This window comes from Berghia stephanieae, chromosome 1, assembly GCF_034508935.2.
Source record: "Berghia stephanieae isolate SIO BIC M18660-M18661 chromosome 1, UCSD_Bste_1.3, whole genome shotgun sequence".
NCBI lineage: Eukaryota > Metazoa > Mollusca > Gastropoda > Nudibranchia > Aeolidiidae > Berghia > Berghia stephanieae.
The window spans coordinates 93,747,933-93,769,470 of NC_088360.1; the positions used below are offsets into that span (position 1 = coordinate 93,747,933).

The window sequence follows — 21,538 nt, forward strand, 5'->3', positions numbered from 1 at the left end:
AGAGAAAATCTACGAGACACAAATTGTTTCACGCTTGACCTTCGTCTGTTTGTACAATTTATCAGCATGGACTTGTTGTGAATCAATTCCGAATCCGAGCGATTCCCAGACGGGTAGTTCTCGCTGTCTTCCTCCACATTGGTTGTCCCATTGCCCTGGTACTGTTTTCAGAGAGAGAAAACAAATTTGGATCTTAAAAGCATCAAGTCGAAAGTAAATCATTCATCATTCATGATTTATTCTTTTTTTTTTTTATTATCATCATTTATATAGGAATGTTTTAGGTTGAAACTTTAATAATAATGATTTTAATAATAATGATATTGTTGCTTATTTCTTTTAAAATCGTCTTGAAAATTTGCATTCTATCTATGTGTGTGTATATGTATATATGTATATTTGTTGAATGTGTATAATTTAGGGAAAGTGTGTGTGTGTGTGTGTGTGTCTGTGTGTGTTTTGCGGGCGAGAGTGTGTAATGGTGTGAATGTATTTGTATTTGTGTGTTATGTGTGTGTGTGTGTGTGTGTGTGTGTGTGTGTGTGTGTGTACGTGCGTTTTTGTACACACCCACGTCTGGACAGAGGAATCAAATTTCAAACTATCGATGAAGGAAATTACAAAAAGGATGTTATTTACCTCTTAATATTCAAATCTGAACACCGATTAGATGTTATATTCATTCATCTATGTGTTTGTATATGTATATATGTGTGTATGTTTGTGTCCATGTGTTCGTGTGAATGTGTATAATTGTGGGAATGTGTGTGTGTGTTAGTTTGTGTGTGTGTGTGTTATTGTGTGCGTGTTTGTACACACTCACGTCTGGACAGAGGAATCAAATTTCCAGCTATTGATGAAGGAAATTGCAAAAAGGATGTTATTTATCTCTTAACATTCAAATCTGAACACCGATTAGATGCTATATTTATTCATTATTTTACTAATTATTTAGCAATAGTTAAAATACTTTTTTTTTGCCAGAGTAAGCTAAGGCAAATTTGCCCTTGGTTGATCTTCAACCATTACCTAAATTCTTTGTATGACTGTGGTCCTTACCACATCGTAAAAGATCGTGACACATCAAAGTTCTGAAACCATCATCTTTCTATGAGATTGTATTTAAACATATTCTATTTTTTCCAAATATTGCTCACCATTTAAAGATTTTAGTTTTCTTAACATGAAAGTGAAAGTTAAGAATCTGGCCGATTAAAAATTGTCTTAATTTCCTTCGATGTTTTAGACCTGTTATCAACATTTCCTCATTGTCTGAAAATATTGTGTAACGCACATTTCTTGAGATTCATCCCAATGTTAACTCATTCGCGTGATATAATATTAACATACAGAAATACTTTTAAAACTTTAGCTAAAAAAATAAATTTTTTTCGATATTTGGATGGATTAAAAAGACTCCCAATCTGAAGATTTTGACATTATTTGTTTACGGTTTGAAACTTTTTGAAAAGTTGAGGGCAATCCGACGTGTACATATATGCAGGTCTGATATATGTTCGCAATTATGGGCCTAGTTTATTATGACAACATTGTTGTTATGGACAATAATTTGCGTCATTTTTTGAGATTTCCATTGCAATAATGAATTGGGTTATCAAACCTGTAAATAATTGTACTTCATGGTAATCTAATCAAAAGTGTTCTGATCAAAATTTATAAAAATGTGTTTTGTCATAATAGGACAGATTAATATTGGCGTTAATTGACTGGTGCAGGGTAAGTTAATGTATCTCTCAATTCGAATTCCCTTATAAAATCCTAAGTTTAGATTGACTCAAATCATTGTCAAAACACAATATAAGTAAATTCTCTCTGACAACCTTGCTTTGTTCCTAATATTATGTCAAGGACATTTTATAGCTTTAAGCCATAATAATATACATGGTGCTCATTCAATCATTACAAACAGTAATGAATTATTTGAACTGGAAAAGAGAAATGGTATCGGGAAATGCTTTGCAGGCTTTTGTCATTATTGGATTATACATAATTCTTGTACTTTTACGGTCTGGAATTCCAATTGATTGCAGGCGTTTGTAGATTTTTGACCCACTGTCAAAAATTGAGTCATCGACAAAGATATGACACTTGGGTTACATTTTATGAGTTTTATTGAGTATGATAAATATAGTTACGTAAAGAGCAATAACCCATTTTTCCAATAGTTATCATTTAATCTTTAAATTCATTCACTGTTTGACATTCATTTTCTTCGGAAATAGTTTTTACCGACGTGAACATACATGCAGGTCTGACATCCGAACGCAATAATGGGCCTAGTTTAACATGGTTGTAATGGACAATATTTTGCGTCATTTTTTAAAAAGATTTCACTTACAACAATGAGCCCATAATGAATAGGGTTATCAGACATGCAAATAAGTGCACGTCGGATTTTACTAAATTGATAAGGTGGGTAATATCTTTATACATTTATATAATTTACTATAATGATAATAGCCTATAGAGAATTATTTTTTTCATTTTTAAAAAAACTTAATTCTGAAGAGATGTCGTTGAGTTAGTCTTCCCAAATACTCTCAGTCAGCATATCCACAATGCAAATGATGAAGGAATGTCACAATAGCTATAACTGTAATAGCTTTAAACGTGTACCTTTATATATATATATATATATATATATATATATATATATATATATATATATATATATATATATATATATATATTTGAAAGTGTTGAATGAATTTTCAAAAAATGAAAAGTTAGATCTTTAATTTAAAACAAGTTTTGAAATGTAAAATAAACATAGAATATTTCCACAGCACCATCTTGCTTAATGCGCTACAATTTTTTTCCACTTGCTTTCATTAACTACTTCTACACCAGAGTGGAATGGGTTAATTTGTTATAATCACCCTTTCTACGGATACAACATTGTAACCGATGTTTTGAGAGCATTGATGCCCTGTGCAACTTTGCTTAATGTCTGAGCCAACGATGCCTTTATTATAAAAGAACTTTTCTTTGCTTAAACATTTTAAATCAAATATCTAAATTCCATTCCAAATGAGCTTATGATTAATTGATTTATGTACATTTTACAAGAATACAACAGGTTGATTTAATTATAACAATCCCCAAGTTATATAGAAGGAATAAATATGAAAAAATGAAATGAGAAGCGAACGAAAGAATATAAGAAAATAAATGAATGGAATATGGATTATAATGATACAGATGGTAATTATTGGCTACAGTTACAGACAGTTGCTTTCGATGGTGATGATGGTGATGATGATGATGATGATGGTGATGATGATGATGATGATGATGATGATGATGATGATGACGATGATGATGATGGCGATGATGATGACGATAACAAAAATCGATTATTATTAGCAATGAATGATATTATAGGAAATCCAAGCAAAACCTGATTGTGCGGATAGGGGTAAATTGGATTCGATGATAAGTGCCTTAATCTTTAGTACACAAAGATCCTGCCATATGTACGAGTGTCCAGACCATGTGACACTTGAGAATATTATTCGAACATCAGCAAAACGTGATTTTACAGTTTTTAAAAAGTATGATTTAAAGGGAATTGAAAGCCGCTTGATCCAAGAGGCAGATGTTTATCCCGGTTCTGTACAGTTTCTCGCCATCCGTCTGGTTCTTCAAATATTAATCGATTATAATGACCCACAACATGACAAAACCTGTCAAACCCGGGACTCACTTTGAGATTAGAGGTCATTTTGATGGGTTCAATATTTGACGGGTGAGTTTTCGGGTCAAAAATTCTAAAATATATTTTTTCGGGAGTGTTATAGGTATTTATCCCCATGTTGACATCAGATGGAACAGACCCAGATACCAAATTACTACTAGGTGGATGGCATGTAAAGAAAATAAAACGCTACTCAACTCAATACAGGACTGAAAACAACCGATTTGCTTGTGAGGTCGCACTCTACCAATTGAATTATCGCAATTCACTTAAATTGAAAAAGGGACAAGAACATTTTGGTTTTCTTTCCCTTAAAAAATTATATTGTAATATGTCTTTTTCCATTAATTCAATCGAATAATGTTAATGAGTTTATTTTGAAAATAGAAAAAGGATTGCTTTATTATAAAGCCGCAATAGGAAATGACAGACTATATATAGTGAAGGTCGCAAAGTACATCCTATTTTACGATGGAAATGTTTTTGACATTTTGGATGAAAGCCAGGGATTATGTGCATTACTTGGAAATTATAACAAAGAGACGATTGAGCCACTGAGTATTCTCCGATATTAAGTGACTATTAATTCAGAAAAATGGGTGAAGCAGGTAGATAGTTGTATTAATAATAACAAGAAATGAAATGAGAGGAGAAAAGACAGAGTACCCAATGTCTCAATCGTCTCTGTGTTGCAGGTTTGTGTTGAGAATAAATCTCATAGATTAACAGTTAGCTCGTCAATAAAATTTCGATGTGTTTCTTTGAATAATCTCGTGACCTTAAGAAGTTGCGAGGGGGACTAAAGATGGTAACCTGGTTTGAAACCCCAGTTAGTTTGAAACAAAATGTTTTTAATGTGTTGTTTTTTCATATTGGTTTGGTATATTTAGTGGAACATTGCGATAGACCAGTACTTATCTTAGGGCTAAAGGGCTAGTATCAGTGTCCTGACTGAAACTAGGACGAGTCTAATGAAATATAACTTTGGAATAAAAAGTTTTAGGTGGTCTTGTGGTATGGCACTTGCTTTCGGATAGGAAGGTCCTGGGTTCAGTTCCAGTTCTGACTGGCGTATAGTTGAGTCTTTGGAAAAGGATCTTTATTCAGATTCTATCATCGTGCTCAGGTATAAAATGAGTACCTTGTCGTTAACAGCGTTGTCTCTGTCGGGAAAAAATTATAATATCGCCTAACAACATGTTAAGTGTTGCTGTTGGATAGCGACCCCTTTTAAAGCGCTTTGAGCACGTATAGTAGATATTGCATTATATAAATGCTCAAGGTTTAGAATAAAAGCAAACCATTAAAATTACCCAATATAAGTAAACACGTAAATCTAGAGATAAAAGCAGCACTGAATAATCTGATAGATAATTATGACTTTTTCTCTACGTATAATATTTTTAGACTAATTTTGTACCTTGGAGTTAATTTACAAAACAACAACCCTTGATCGTGAGGTTTATTTGACAGCAGACTTCAATGTATTTTTCTGTGTCTGCCGTCAGATTTTAATGTCGTTATCCCTCATACGTCGGTCACGTAGAGGGATAAACTAAGACTGAATTGAGTTGCACTGACAGCCGCTGTAACACTTCGTGACCAGTTAAATTAATGTACTTTTCTAATAACTTTGAAAGCCTTAGATGAAGACAGTTTGACGTTGGTTTTAAAAGTTCAAGGACGAGAGGGGCTTGTCACAACTTTGCACGACAGATCAGTCACGGATAGGGAACTATAAAACAGGCTGTTGATTGGCTATTATAGGGAAGAGATAGGCGTTCATTTTGTTGATTATTGGGATCATTATCGATGTTGATAAAATATAACGTTAATTGGGGCAAACAACCAAAACAACAACAAGAACAACAACAACAAGGACAACGACAGCAGCAGCAGAAATAACCACAACAGCAGCAACAATGGCAAATCACAATGTAAAGTCTGGAATGACGGAAGGAGATGTGAGATGTTTTATGAGCATTTACAGCTGAGGGAGGATTAGATCCGAAACGTTTCTTGTTGCATATTTTGTTATTTAATGAGCAATCGTATTCATTCTCGTCGATGATATAACCAATCACGGAGTTATAATTCTGATTTGTTTACTTTTATATTTCCTAATGAAGATGATGATGATGATGATGATGATGATGATGTTGAACATAACTATATATATATATATATATATATATATATATATATATACATACATATAGATTCCTCTTCAATACTAACAGTACTACTGCCGGCGTCCGTATCTAGGTCCCAATTTGAAGGCAACTTCTTCTTGAGCCCAAGACCAGCTTCAGGAGACTCCCCTAGTCCGTAGTACCATCCACCGGTTCGACACAATGCCTCTCGTCGGGCTGTACACAATTTACACTGCCATCGGCCGCGGACCGTCTGGAGAAGTAAAGTATCAGATGAGCACAAGAAATCTAAAAGCAACTTAGGAGTAATTACGCATCGAACGAAAATAATAATCGGTGCAGGCTACACTTTACAATATATATATATATATATATATATATATATATATATATATATATATATATATATATATATATATGTGTGTGTGTGTGTGTGTGTAATAAATAAGTAAATACATTCCCTTTATTCATCCCATTGGGGGAAATTTGTCTCTAGGGTCTATTCCAATGGAAGACAGGAATAACCCAGGCGTTAGCGGCAGTGCAGCGCCGCAAATTGAGTTAGGGCGAGATGAGTTGCTCAAAGTCATACAGCGCAGCGATGGGTAACCGAACTCGCTACCTTTCGAGTGCAAGCAAAGACCGTACCGCTGAGCCACGCTGGCCCCAGTCGTGACATTTAAATTGTGTCAAAGAAGAGTAAACTTCATGCTTGGATTTAAATTTTCAGCTTTACTTATAGAATTTCAGTTTCTATAAATATCTTTATTAAGGAGATTGTGTTTTGTTTGTTTATCTTCACCAAATTAGAATTTCCTAATTTTGATCAGTTTAATTTAAACTCAAGTGAATTTTATTATCTATTTCATTCAGACACGATACCCCATCGACACTGTCAATCACTCATGCTTGTAAAACACCAACCACGAAACAATAGACAATTAGATAACCACTCCTTGCGGACACTAGTCATACAGTAAACAGTAGCAGTGAACTACTCAGGTATTAATATCGATGGCATGTGTCTAAGTGAAATACCCACTGTTTTGCCACTTGGTGAACCAGCACAGAAAACTATGTGTAAACTGATACGTTTATAAGATGATCTAGAAAATCGTGTGATAACTAGTCACCCATTTGGAGTCATAAAAACAATAATGATCGGAGAAAAGTCGATATCATTCACGTTATCGTTTGTAAACACCAATGTTTGTCCGACCACGTGTGAAGACGTGTCACAAAGTCCATGATTTGATTGGTCCAAAATCTACTGCTTAATTAAAGCGGTCTTTCAATAAACGTGTATCGTCCTCTTTGATGGATAGAGAACAAATATGAAAATCACAAAAGCGGCTATCAAATGCATAGTAAAAAATAAAAGAAAGTAAAAATGACTCTCACAAAAGATACAACACAAAGTAAGCTACGTTTCGGCCTTTGGCCTTCTTCGGGTAAACAAGAAAAGAAATTATGTTATACTACATTTGCAGTATGGTTAGCAAATGAGAAAAATAGGGTGTGTGTATCCCTCTCATTCTCCGTCCCTTGCACGCACATACACAAACACACACATACACACATACACACACACATACACATTTTTACCTATAATGTTTTCTTTTCTCATTTACTAATCATAATTCAAAAATAAATGCAAATGTAAATGCAAATGTTCTTTTTCTTGTTTACCTGAAACTTCGCTTACTTTGTGTTGTATTTGAGTCCTTTTTACTCCCTTTATAACATACTTTATACTATACTCCCTTTATACTATACATTTTATTGACTGATTCAGGCACCTCTAGATTTTGGTACCAAGTAATAGATCCCCTCATATAAAATTGCAAGAAGCGTTGATTAAAGATTTTCTTCTAATTGAAGGCTATATCCGGAAAGAAGACTTTTTAGAAAAAGCTGAAATATAAATAACGAAAAGAAAACAACAACAAACAAAAAAACAATAACCTAACCCCCATCAAAATTGTACAAAATTGGAGATAATGAGAAATAAAAATCCGCCAATTTAATATTCTCCTGATCCAACAATTATTCCATGCTGGTCATATTTTTGCGAAGAACCTGCTCCATGCTCTTTGTGGTACCAATATTTCCTCTATCTGCGTTGCCATAATTTGTAGCAGCATTAGAAGTTCGACGCCAGTAGCAACACCAAATAATGGGTGAATCCACCATAAGTAATTATGTAGAATCTCCTCTGTTATCCGATCAACAGCTTCTAAATCTTAGTTGATTGGCTGCCATCTAGTGTCACATCATGTCTTTATTTTTCTTTAGAGAATCCAGAAAATCTAGCTGTCGTTATTATAAGCGCCGCCTATTATAATAATAAATTACACAAATAATGTCACTACAACATATTATGGTTAGTAAATCTGTACAAACAATTAGCGCCTGTAAAATCCTGAGTGGAGCTTGTTAATTGGTTCTAGTTAAAATGGTTTATTCCACAAAGTAATAAAAATGTCCGGATATCCATTGATATTATTTACTATATTATCATATATAAATTTTCTTGTTTAAGCTCTAGGGAAAATTGAATAGGACTATTTACCGGCTCTTGTAGCGTAAAACCTTTGGGTATAACACTGTTCTAAAAGTTACATGATATACAATCAATTGCCCTCCCTTTCAAAAGGATTCGAGCAAGTAGAACCAACTTCAGTTTAATGAAACTCCAAAGACAAACGAAAACTCTCACCTTGTTTTTCTTTGAGTTCCACCTAGGCTTGGAAAAAGCGCCGCATTGCGCACAGACTCTTTGATGACAGTCATGGCAAACCCTGCCCACCCCGTCAGCAAACTTGTTCTTGAAGCAAAGTCGACACAACCTCAGGTCTACGGCCTTCAGGTTTTGTTTACCCTTTTTGGACCTCTCAACCAACTGTTTCTGGAGACCATCTAGCTCTTCTTTGATTTTCCTGTGTTAGGATCAAGGAAGATGGAGGTTTAAGGGATATTCATTTTTTGGTGTCATGAGTTTTCTTAAAATACTCACCAATTCTTCCCGCCATAGCAATATACACAGCTATGTGTCACATTAAACTTTATGGTGTGATTGATAGAATTTAATGAGAACTAATCAGCTAAATGGCGATCTGAAACTAATACCAAAGAGCTGAGTGGCGTCATCTCCATTCATTCTATAAGAACATGCAGCGTAGTGAATAACTTGTATTGATATAATCTTTTTCTTATCTGATTGCAATTTTAAAAGATAATTATAGTTCTGTAACGAACGGCATGGTCTTGTAAAACGTCAAACAATACTGGCCATGGTTAATGATGAGATCCGTCACAATGATAACAAATCTCTGGTCCCACTATTGTGTTCTTGACTAAGCCACTCTACGCATAATATTACTATAATCGACTCGAGAATAGGAGGGTACCTAGTTCTAGGAAGTGACGGATTCTGCAAAACTACTTAAAGGGCGATTACCAAATAAAAATTCTACTCATAGACGTTTTAAAAAACTTGTCAGTGAACGTATAAGAAAAGGTTGGAAATGGGTGTCATCAACAAAATATTGTCCAAAATAAAAGAGGATGGCCTCTCTGAGCAGTAAAACATTATGATAATACTCAATAATACATTTGTCGTTCACCTGAATGTTTTCTGTTTATTCAACTTCAATGCGAATTTTCATGATACCAGTTTACGTTGCGAGCGTTTGAAGCATTGCGCTGTAATCTGGAATGTCGCGGTTCGATTCCCGTATCCGGTATTTTCGTTTTTTTTCTTTTATTGAGGAAGATAAAATTAACCCCCAATGTGCTCACTTTGAACAACATTCGTTTTGATGGATTCTCTTTATTCCCATCATGGAGTGCCCAGGCAACGGCATCTAATGAGACAGCGTGAAGGGCGCAAATTATTTTTTAAATTGAATGAGTAATACTCTATTTGACGGACTATTGTCTATTTGATCTAAACGAGAGATGAATTGATTTCGAAGTGTGAAAATGGTTCAAAAATGTTTTATGGGCCTTAAATGAAGCAACGTTTACCAAAATTGGTTTATTAAGATAATTATCATGTTATGATACAAACTATTGATCCGATAAAAATAAACTCGATTCACTGAATTGACACTGTTAGAATAATTATCTCAGGATGCTTTCAAAGTGTAATAGCCAATTCAAATTCCATTTGAATTCTATTCCTGTAATAACTAAACGAAATATCTCAAAGATAGGTGAAGACAAATATCTTAAATTTTTTTTTAAAATCTCATTCTTTATTTTTCTGATCTTTTTATTTCTCAAGCAATATTTTAAGATTTTCATTGTCTAACGTGATATCAACATTTTCGCAAACAAGTGTTTTATAGCAGTTTATCTGATTCTATCCCTTCGTGGAATGCCTAGGCGACGGTATTTTAAGATGTGGTGGAAGGGCATTTGAAAAAAAAAAATAATGCGATTACAACAATTTTCAATGTTTTAAAGACTATATATATATATATATATATATATATATATATATATATATATATATATATATATATATATATATATATATTACTGTTTACAGCATTTATTAAACTACATATTCACATAGATATATCGACATATGGAACGTAACAATATCCATATATATGCCCCACCCCGGAGAGAATTCAAACGCACTTTTGCTAAAGGCTGGGAAATGATCGTTTCCATTAGCACTTTTCTTGAAACTATTCATGAAAATTCCCCAAGCATTAGCGCCACGTCTATCGCAGTTAGAGCATTGGCATTGTCTGTGGAATACAACGGCGTGATAATCAATGTAGATGGTCTATAATGTTTTTATTGAGGCTTGGAAAAGACCCGATTAACAAACTGAAAAATGTTCTTCATTGGATTTATCTATTCAATGCATGTCTGTAAGGTTGATCATTATCATTCATTTATTCCAGGCAGGGCCAGCTTAAAGCAGCCAGATAGAAAACCGTCGTCCCCTAATCTGGCATTCTCTGATAGACTCTTTTTAAGATTTTAAAATTTTGGCCAGAAACCTATTATTCCAAATTTATATTTGTTAAACTGACTTTCAACTTGTCCAAATATTCAAATCCGAGACTTTCTGACCATTTAACGTTCATTTTAATCGATATAAACGAATTAAACGTTTTCTGGACAGATTGAAAGGAAAAAAAACTGTTTTGTCAATGCTTGGCAGAATACCCTCTTTTCATCTTCCCATTCTCTCCAGTTTTTATTTGTGAACATTTAGATGTTAGCTGGAAAATGAATAATATCAATTTTACAGTATTACGGTTCATGAAATAGGGATGTAATATATATCATGAATTCGTAACTTGGTAGAGACAGCATTACTCACGAAGGCGAGTGGTTTTGCATGCACTGTGCTGTAAATGACAATGAAAAAAAAAGTGCAATAGCATCAATATATCTGCATTACCCTGAGAAAAATCGTTTTAAAACTTATGACTGGAAAACTCGTCACTCAACTGCAGATTAAAATAACCTTCATCCTCTAAAAATCTCTCAAATCTGGGACTTCCTTGACATCTTCCTTGAAGTTCCAAGTTTGAGAGTTTTTTACAAGATGATTTTAATCAATCGACATTTGAAGGACGAGTGTTCTAGCCAAAATCTTTAAAATGTGTTGTTTTTTTTTTTAGAGTAAGATAGTTGGTATGAAAATATTCGTTATCATTATGAAATGTATAAATGATTTTTTTTCTTCACATCATTTTTTTTTACCCATTTCAGTAATGCTAAAAAACAGTTTGAATATAGAAATACATACACATGCTATTGATTTTCCAGTGTTTTATGTTTATGTGTCTGTACAAAACTGTGACTTTTTCTAAAGGCTAAATTCTATCTTTGGCAGCAAAAGCTATGATTGGTATCACTATGAAAAATAATTAATCTTCGATTTGCATAAACTCATTCTATCGCATTAAAGTCAAGTACTGCTTACAAATACCGAAAATTAATTTCGCAAATGAAATGTCTATCTACATGTCATAGATTTAATTTCGTGTATTTTGACGCGAGCTCTCCAAGAAATTTGATTTTAAAATATGAAAATAAACAGCGCTTAACAATCTACGTTTTATCGTGTAATAATGCACATATACAACGGCTAATAATTAAGTTTAATTCATTTGTTTCCTGTGCCGGTGATCGCAAAGAGACGTAACATAATCAAGTTGTGGCCCCCGGTAATCTATTTATCTTTACCGGAAATTTGTTTCATTTTTTGTTACACAATTACAGGCAACCCATTCTTGCATCGAGCTCATGTTAAATGTAGTCTTTATAATTTTATCATTGTTTTAACATCACGTTTCTCTCTTTACACCTTTTACATACGGGGTTCGGTTTTACTCGTCGTGCACTGATTTGCAGATCTAATCACTTATAACCCAATTTATATGGGCTTATTGTTGTAATGGAAATTTTTAAAAAAATGAAGCAAAATATTACAATATATTAACTAGGCCATAGAAGCATTCGGATGTCAGACCTGCATATACGTACACCTCGGGTATATTTTAACCTGAAATAAAGGTTCTTCCTTCAGAAGCATATGAACCTTGGAGCCGGAGTTAATTTCGGTTTTTATAACATTAAACGGAAAATAAAAATTGTTCGCTATCCTTTGAATTTGACAACAATAGTCTACCGCACAAAATATGCTGTTAAATCTACAGACCCAGCTACTCAATCACTGATGAGGGACGGTGAGGGGATTCAAAACGTGTCCACTGTAACCGGGAACGATTGCAGTCCTTTGCTCGTGGAGTGTGTACTCTACCAACGGCAAACTGAGCTATCGAGAATCCATAATATGAAAAACGATCATCCAGATGTCACGAGTAGAGTAGTTACGGCAATTTGACTCAATCTCTGTCCGCATTGCAGACATAGACCTCAATGGTAACGGGAGTGAATGTGTTTGCTACCAGACACTCTAATCTTTTCTGATTTTCTATTGCACCAGTGCCAGCGCCTCAGTCTTCTACGGGAGTAAATAAATCTTAATAAAGCCAATAGTATTCTAAATAGTAGTATTCTTATTATTTTAAGATGTAATAAAATAATAATTTTTATGAATATTCGCTCGTCGAAGTGAGAGTCACAGAATTTCCAAGAAAAAGTGACGTCATTCCTACGTGTTTCGGTACTCATTGAAAGTCAACCAAAGTGTTGAGGGTTTATGGAATTGGAGACCCACTGCCCTCAGCTCGGTATTATGTCTTGATGGGTTTTATGCAAAATTGACATTTACAGTAAATAAGATGAGACTTGGTTTCATCTTTTAAAAATGCGTCATTGTGTAGAATGAATATATGGGGGTGGGGGGGGGGGGGGAATTTAGTGAGAAAAACAAAAATTGCAGATTTTGACTTAATTAAACTTAAGATTTACTAATTATTTATTAGCATCTGGTTCCGTCTTCAGAGCCATTAGGCCCATGGAGTCGGAGTTTATCCGTTTTCTATAGCGCGAAACGGACAATATCAATTGCTTGCTACCCTTTGGATAGAAAAGCAATCTAGCACAAAGTACTTTCCGTCAGATCTAACAGACCTGGCTACCCAAATACTGCTGGGTGGACAGTGGAAGGGGGGGGGGGGGGGGGGCAGAAAAAAATTTCGACTGCACCCGGGATAGATCTCGGTCCCTTTGATTGTGAAGCGATTGTTCTACCAACTGAACTATCGCGATCCCATCTGGTTCAACCCAACATAATACTAGTTTGAGACGGTGGGTCAATTTTCTTTTGTTGAAAAATCAGTCTTGCCGTTAAAGAGTTAAGTTGGCATGCCAAGTCTTTCTACTTCCACATGCATCATTCAACATAATCATTTATCTCATTTATTATTCTCCACAAAATTGGATGTTCCATTCATCCATTGCCATGTCTGTCGCACTCTAGAGAAAAAACAAGTATTTAAAATTTTGTCCAGAAAACTTGTCCTTTAAATACCGATCTATTAAAATGATCCTGGCCTTGGTAAAAGCTTTCAAACATGGGTGTTGGCGAAGTCCAAGGTTTGAGAGTCTGCCGAGGTGAGGGTTATTTTAATCGGTATGACGAGTTGAAAGACGAGTTTTCTGGACAAAATTTTAAATACGTGTTTTTCTAGAGTACAGCATATGTCTGATCTGCCGTAGAGGCTACATTGGCATAACACGATTCTCCATTTTAACCAGAACACTTTTTCTTAAATATTGACCTATTTAGATTTATCCCCAATTAATCACTTGACTTTCATAGTCTCAAATTTACCACAAGACTACAGGGGCACATCTTGGCATAAAGAATGATAAGGTTTCAAGATATTTTGACACATGAAGTCTAATATTTGGGACTTCCAGTGTCAAAAAATATTGAAACCTAAGACTTCTTTTAGATTTCGGATTTTAGACTTTTTTTATGAGTCGAGGGTCATTTTTGTTTTAGTTTTTTTCCTTGTATTTTTCTTTTTGCTTTTTCTGGCACTGTTTCATATAGAAGTTCAGACATTTTTTTATGATCTGTAACATAGAACTGTGGTATGACACTCGTCTACGGATTGGAAGATCCAGAGTCGAATTCCGCTCTCAGCGACGCATATTTGGGTACTTGGAAAAGGCTCTTTACTCACATTCTATCGCCGTACTCAGATGTAAAATGAGTACCTCTCCGTTAACAGCTTTGGCTCTGTCGGAAATGACTGTACTATTGCGTAACAGGCGTCTTGTATGTCCTACATGTTAAGTGTTGCTGTTGGTTAGGGTCCACTTGTAAAGCGCTTTGAGCACGTTTAGTGGACATTGCGCTCTCGTATAAATGGCTAGCTTTGTGTCGTCCCGGTGCTGATGATACATCGATAACAAAATTCTACCTGTGTTTCTTTTTTAACGACACCTGCCGAAACTCAACAAAGTTATGGGAAGTGGACACCAGTGGGGAGTGAACCTGAACTATCGGAGAAGGATATCAGAGGAGGGAAATGAAACTGGGACTAAGGGAGATGGATATCAGTGGGCATTAAAGCCGGATTATGGGAGATGGGCACCAGAGGGAATGAACCATAGAGGTGTCGACAGTCCCTGGTTCACTCTCCACTGCCGCCAACTTCCCATAACTTTGTCGGGTTTCGTCAGGTTTCGTAAAAAAGAAACACCCTTGTAAAACACATTAAGTAGATATTGCGCTATATAATATCTCAAAAGGATAAATGTGCTTTTCTCTTTACTTTTATCTCACGTGGTTTACAAACTCAGATATGAAATATGGCTGTATCCGTCCTAATTATCATTTGTTTATTACCCTGTTGGCAATGGTTGTTATATCACTAATAATTACTTCAGAAAACTGAATGTTTTCTGTGATATGAATGTGGAATGTCTGATTCAATTATTAGGAAACATCTCGATAACATTTTGAAAAATTAAAAATAAAATTTAATTCGTCTGTCGTTAAGGTGACTGCTGATTAAAATTCGTTAAAAATCGGAGTTAATTCTATTAGCGGCCAGACAAATCCAGCCCAGATATTATTATTAACCCTGTTAGGCGGAAAGTCAATATTAATCGTGCGATATTTTAAAGCGGTGTGCTCCTTAATCACAATTTAATTAAATTTCTTGTTTCTGAGATCAATACTCGATTCAAATGCCTGCTCTATTTCATCTCTGAAGCTATATACATGCGTCGGATATATTTTCCTTATTCCGCTGTTTGTTTAGAGATACATGTTTAGGAGAGTCTGTAGCATTTAAAGCCAGACAAAGACCTCAGAATGATATCCAGGTAGAAAAAAGATGGTCTGATCTTTAGAGATGATTTTTTTTTTGGTTCTAAATATGCTTTTGATATAACTGAAACCGTATTATACATAATTTTTCATGAGTATCTTGCACCAATGTCTGCCTCCCAATATTTCACTTTTATAAATTGGTGCAAAACAAGAATACGATTTTTTTCATTTGTGTTTTTAAAAATTTGTTATTATATTTTAAAAAATATTTTTGGTTGGTCTCAAAATAGTTCTAAAATACTAAACGTCTAAACTTCCTTCACTTTTCACAGAAAATTTGTGTAAAACAATAATATACTATTTTTACTTTGTTTATTTCTTGGGAGAGTTGATTTGGTTGGTCTCACCAACAAGACTTATTCTTGTTTTATTCCATAAACATTAAACTTCGTGTTGGCTGAAGATTAGGTTTGAATAATGAGACGTATACAGCAGAAAAGAGTCCCGATCAGCTCCGAAATTTTTAATCATTTATGAATATCAAGAAAATTATTTTAAGTACAATGGTACAAAGTCATGACAAAATTTTTAGTTTATAAAAATGAAATTAAGACATTGAACAAACTTGCAAATCACAAGAGGTATTTAGAAATTTAATTTTAAGTGTTTGAAACATACGACGGTGAGCTGGAAAGGTTTGCAATTTTCCTTATAATTTCAAAGATATTTGACTTAAAATCTTATCATTTGGTATATATTATTTCTAACTAATTGGCTTTGATGTATCACACTTACTAAGGTCATTGACGTTTTTGCCAGCCACAATCGTTTTTGTTCTATTATGTGGTCAACAACATCGGTCAAGACAAAACAAAAAATAAAAATGGCTCCACCAAAAGATATACGATTCAAGCTACGAGCTGGTATTGAATTTCTGGATGCTGAAGTCTGTTCGCCCATTAAAATTTATACCAGAATGAAGCGTGTTTATGATGACGCTTGTGTTGATTATAGCACCGTTCGGCGATGGGTAGAAGGACGACACCCGATCGAAACAAAACTTCAAGATCAAACTTGTCGAAGGCCCGAAGTGCCTCAAACGTCAATAATCAAGCTGAAGTCGAAACAAGATCCTGGCAAATGGCGTGTAAGACAAATTGACATTGCGAAATAAGTTGGAATTTCAAAGGTCACATCGTGACAGTGGTCCTTGGATACAGGAAAGTGTCTGCCGGGTGTGTCCCAAGAATGTTGAAAAGTGACATGAAAGAGCACCGAAAAAAGATCTGCTTCCAACTATTGAAAAGTATGAAGACAAAGGTGGTGCCTTTATTCAGCAGAAAATCACTAGAGACGAGTCATGGACCACCATTAGGAATTCAACTGTCAACATTTCACAACAGCATTGTTTGGGTTGAGTCAAATTTTATCAGAGCATTATGATAATTTGGTATATTTTACATTTTATTTTCGTTTTGAACGGAAAATTTAGAACATTTCCATTTTTGATAAGTCGGGAATTCCCTTTCTAAATATGTATTTTGATTGATTAAATGAATGATACCGATTCATTCTTGTTAAAATTGAATAATAACTACAAAATGAATAAATAAAGGCAATAAAAACGTTGCTGTATTTAAACTCCTAACCTATAGATAATTATATGAATTCATTTTTTATGAAGTCGTCAGCAGTCTTAGGGTTAATGCTCGCATGAAAATAAAATATTACTAAACTGAAATGCGATTTGTCCTGTTTCATTGATTTAATCAGTTAATAAGTCAGAATATTACAAATAATGGCTGTCAGGAGGAATGATGGAAATCGTGGTGGCCTTCGTGAGTTCACGACATTCCACACGACCCATCTGTACTGACAAACACTGATAAAATACAGTTTTGATCTCATGCTGGCCATAAAACTTTCACCAAAGTTATGAATCGACTGAGATTGCCCCAAACTTGTCAAAAATTTCAAATCTGAGACTCCGATATTTATATAAAAGTTTGTTGTTTTGTTTTGATTTTTTTTTACTTGTGAACAGTGGCATTGTGCTGTTATATTGACAAAGGTATAAGGTATATTTCCATAATCCATGCTTATGACGCTGAACATGACATATTATAGCAAGTTAGCACAAGACCATTGAGGAGACAGAAATCAAAGTGATACTAGGCTCCTAGATTACATGGACTCTGAAAAGTGATAATAGAAAAATGAAAATAACAGCTTTAAAAATACCAAACACGGAACGTTTCGGATTCAAACCCTTCTTCAGCCAACAACAAAAAACAATGAAAACATAAATACTTAATAAAAACCCGATCAACTGCAGTTAAACTGCCAACATTGGGAAGTTATTCCTGCCTTCTTTTCATAGCAGCCTCTAATTTTTTTTTTTTTTTTTTTTGAATTTCTTTATACATCCAAAGGAAGCCTATCAAAGCTTCGGCATTAAAAGAAACCGTGTGTCTTTGCCATAATCGCGATAACTTTAACCCTTAGATCCAGTTGGTATTGATTATCTACTGACTGTTTTAATCAAATGTTAAATGGGTTTAAAGGTTAATAAGCTCAATGTGGGTAATAGATGACACGCAAACAGCCAGGGGGTGGGGGGGGGGGAGGGGGCTTACACATCCCCTACACGTAAGTATATCCAATCAAAGACTGCTACTTTATTCTACTGGGGAATTAAAAAAAACAATGTGAAATTGAAAGTAAACTTTAATGTATTATACGAAAACAGACAAAATGGACGTTTCGGGTTTCCCCTTTATCAACAAAACAGTATGAATGAAACACTACGCTGTACACTACACTGTAACGCTTCATTCATCCTGTTTTGTTGATAAAGGGGAAATCCGAAACGTTCATTTTATCTGTGTTCGTATATTGAATTGAAACTTACATTCAATTTCACATTATTATTTATTTTTTCGATCTTCGAGCAGCAACATTTCATCTACTGGGGAATGGACGTACATACAGCTGTTTGGGGTTTTTATTTCTTTTGGGTGGGGACGGGGGTGTTAACATTCCATTCAAGTAACTATGTTCAATCAAATACTGCTCTACCTGTTTCTACTGGTTAATAGACGCACAACTAACGATTTTTTTTCTTTCTTTTTATTTGGGGTAGGGGGGGGGGCATCCCATCCATGTAACTATGTTCAATTAAAGATTGCCACCAACCGCTTAAAAGACACGCAAACAGCGGTTCTGTTTTTTACCCAGAGAGAGAGAGAGAAAGAGAGAGAGAGAGATAAAGAGAGAGAGAGAGAGAGAGAGAGAGAGAGAGAGTACTGTATTTAATTAAAGACTATCTACCTTTTTCTACTGGTCAAAAGACGCATAAACTGCGTATATTCAGTCAAAGACCTAATACCATTCTCTACTGGTTAATAGATTAGATGCATAAACAGCGGTTCAATCAAAGACTGCCTACCTGACACGATCAGCTTCTGCGCGTTCAAACATCTCCTGTCGTCTGATGACGTCAGTGATCACACTGATTTCATCCTTGTTGAGATGTGAGAGGTCTGGGGCTGGGGGTTCACTAGGGGTTTCCGAGACTTTCAATCCCTGGGGGTCCCTGGGAGTCTCCCACGACTTCATCATCTAAATAAAGGATGGTTTAAAATGGAAAGACATGCGATTAGCTTATCTAGTACATTTGGACAACGAATGAAGTTTACTTTTTGTATATCTGGTAAACTTGAATGTGCTCTGTGCGTGCGTGTGTAGACATACGCGCTCGTGTGAAGTATGCGTTTGTGTAACAGCATTGTTTCACGCTATATAAACCGGGATACACTCCGGCTCCGTGGACCTAATGGCTCTAAAAATGACTATTATGTCACAAATTATACTTTAAAAAAAGTTTTGTGTTTCAACTGGCAGATCAAGTATTTCAGAGGCTTTAAACTTTTATTCCGTTATTGGCAGCTTGGTCAGACTTTGATGCACACGCAACCTGAAGTCAGAGAACCCGATTATTATTTGATGCTTTTATTGGACCGATGGAATACAATTGACTTCTCAAATAGGTTTCCTCTGTAAACCTCAAACTATTTCATAAACTTAATATTTTCAATCGGAATTTGTTAACATAGAAAAATCTTCACCCTTTGAAGCATATTTGAAGAATTCTCTTTCTCAGTACAAGAGAAACAAGCTTTGAATATGTAAACATCAAGAGGATACTCATATTTTTTCAACTAAGTATCTTCAATCGGACTTCGTTAACACAGAAAAATCTTCACTCTTTGAAGCATGCTTTCATAATATTCCACCCCTCTCCCTAAAAAGTAACGCGTAATGATATCATGTTTACAATAATAATGTGTGACGTCAGATTATATGTCGTGAAAGTTCATTAAAAATCTGATTCTTTAAAATTAAGTTTCATTTAAGTGTTTTTGTATAGTCTAGATACGTCTTTTATTAAAAGATATGAAATCGTATTGATTGATGGGGTAGAATAAATGATTTATTACACTCCTTGCGTTTTGGAATTCGAACTTTGTTCCCAACGCGCACTCGCAAGCTTGTGCAGCGGTTGGGAACACGTCCGGAATTCCAAAAGGCAAGCGTGTAAGAATCGTGTATTATACTATTGATAGTTTGAGAATTACCCTGACATCACAGCTTGTAAAGTAACAAGGAACCATGAAGCGCCCTTGAATTATACATAATATCAGCGGGGACTCGAGGGTAGACAGCTATCCATATTAACTCAGAAAGAATCTTGTAGTATGAATCATAATCAATCGAAACCTGCCTTTTGATTGACTATATTTCCCGATACATCAGTATCAGATCGCATTGACGTCATAGTAATGTGGAAAATGAATATTAATATGATTTCTTTTTCATGACTAAGGCAAAAAGGATGAAAGTATAATGATATTTTACTCCGGGTCGGTAATACATATAGATCTACATATTCAAAGGATTTGTTCCAAACAAAAATTGATTCTTTCAAAAATCTAAAAGCAGCTTAATTTTATTTGAAAGTAAAATAAATGGAATTAAGTTGCGAGTTCGACTACCGTCGCTCTGTGTGGCCGATGCTTGATTCCTAGTTTTTTAATTTGATATTTTCAAAAAAATAAAAATGGAGCAACTCATATTATATCTTAGTCCTCGTCATCTCGTGTTCAATGTTTCTGTTGTTTGATCAAAGCGAGGGTTCACAGCGTAAAACGCCTACCCTGGGGAAGAATATAGGTATTAAAATTGTCCCAACTATCGGGAGCGTCTGTGGTGTAATGGAAGCACGTCTGACTGATAATCAGAAGGTCTGAGGTTTGATTCCCAGTCGAGGTTGACTGTTTTTGGGGGGATATTTTTTTTCTTGTTTTGTCTGGCACTTTTTATACACACTTGTTCAGATCTTTTTAAAAATCAAGCCTGTTTTTAAAAGGTTCTGTATTATTGTGATTCTACTTTCTGTTATTGTAATTATATTAGTTGTAAAGGAACTTTTCTAACCTTTCTTGTCGTATATAGATCGTGATAAATTGAGTAAATTTATTATATTAAAATTTGAATTGCTCTTGTGGAAATGACTTTTGTAAGTGACTTTACAAATATATTGGAGTAGGATAATATATGTAAATTACCTTTCCCAAGCAGGGTCAGAATTTTATCACTGAAAAGATACTGCTGAGGCCAATCGGTGCCAGACTTGTGTGAATACGTTTTTATTATCATCACCATTTCACATTTTGTTATTTAATTTTAAATATGTTTGATTTTGCCGGTGACCTCAATCCTGCTCGTTAGCAGAGCCAGCTAAGCCATTTAAGCATATCATAGCATCTTCAAAAATATCTTCAGAAAGGATCATATGCGTTTCGTAATCGCCTGATCTCTACGGTCTGGCAGCCCGATTATCTCAGCTTAAGTTTTTTTCAAGACGATTGTAATGCG

At 34.8% G+C, this 21,538-nt stretch overlaps 1 protein-coding gene across 2 annotated transcripts in view; it reads right to left on the minus strand.

The window, feature by feature from the left end:
* The window catches only part of LOC144962409 (uncharacterized), a 144,206-nt gene that overhangs the window by 33,646 nt on the left and 89,022 nt on the right, over nt 1–21,538 (minus strand). For both annotated transcript variants that reach the window (XM_078895322.1, XM_078895321.1), the window contains exons 4-7: nt 19,050–19,222; nt 8,591–8,810; nt 5,957–6,124; nt 1–161 (exon numbers count right to left, since the gene is read on the minus strand). The exon at nt 1–161 is cut by the window's left edge and continues 206 nt beyond it. In XM_078895322.1, coding sequence (XP_078751448.1) covers nt 1–161; nt 5,957–6,124; nt 8,591–8,810; nt 19,050–19,222 — 722 coding nt within the window. The remainder of the gene's footprint in view (nt 162–5,956; nt 6,125–8,590; nt 8,811–19,049; nt 19,223–21,538) is intronic.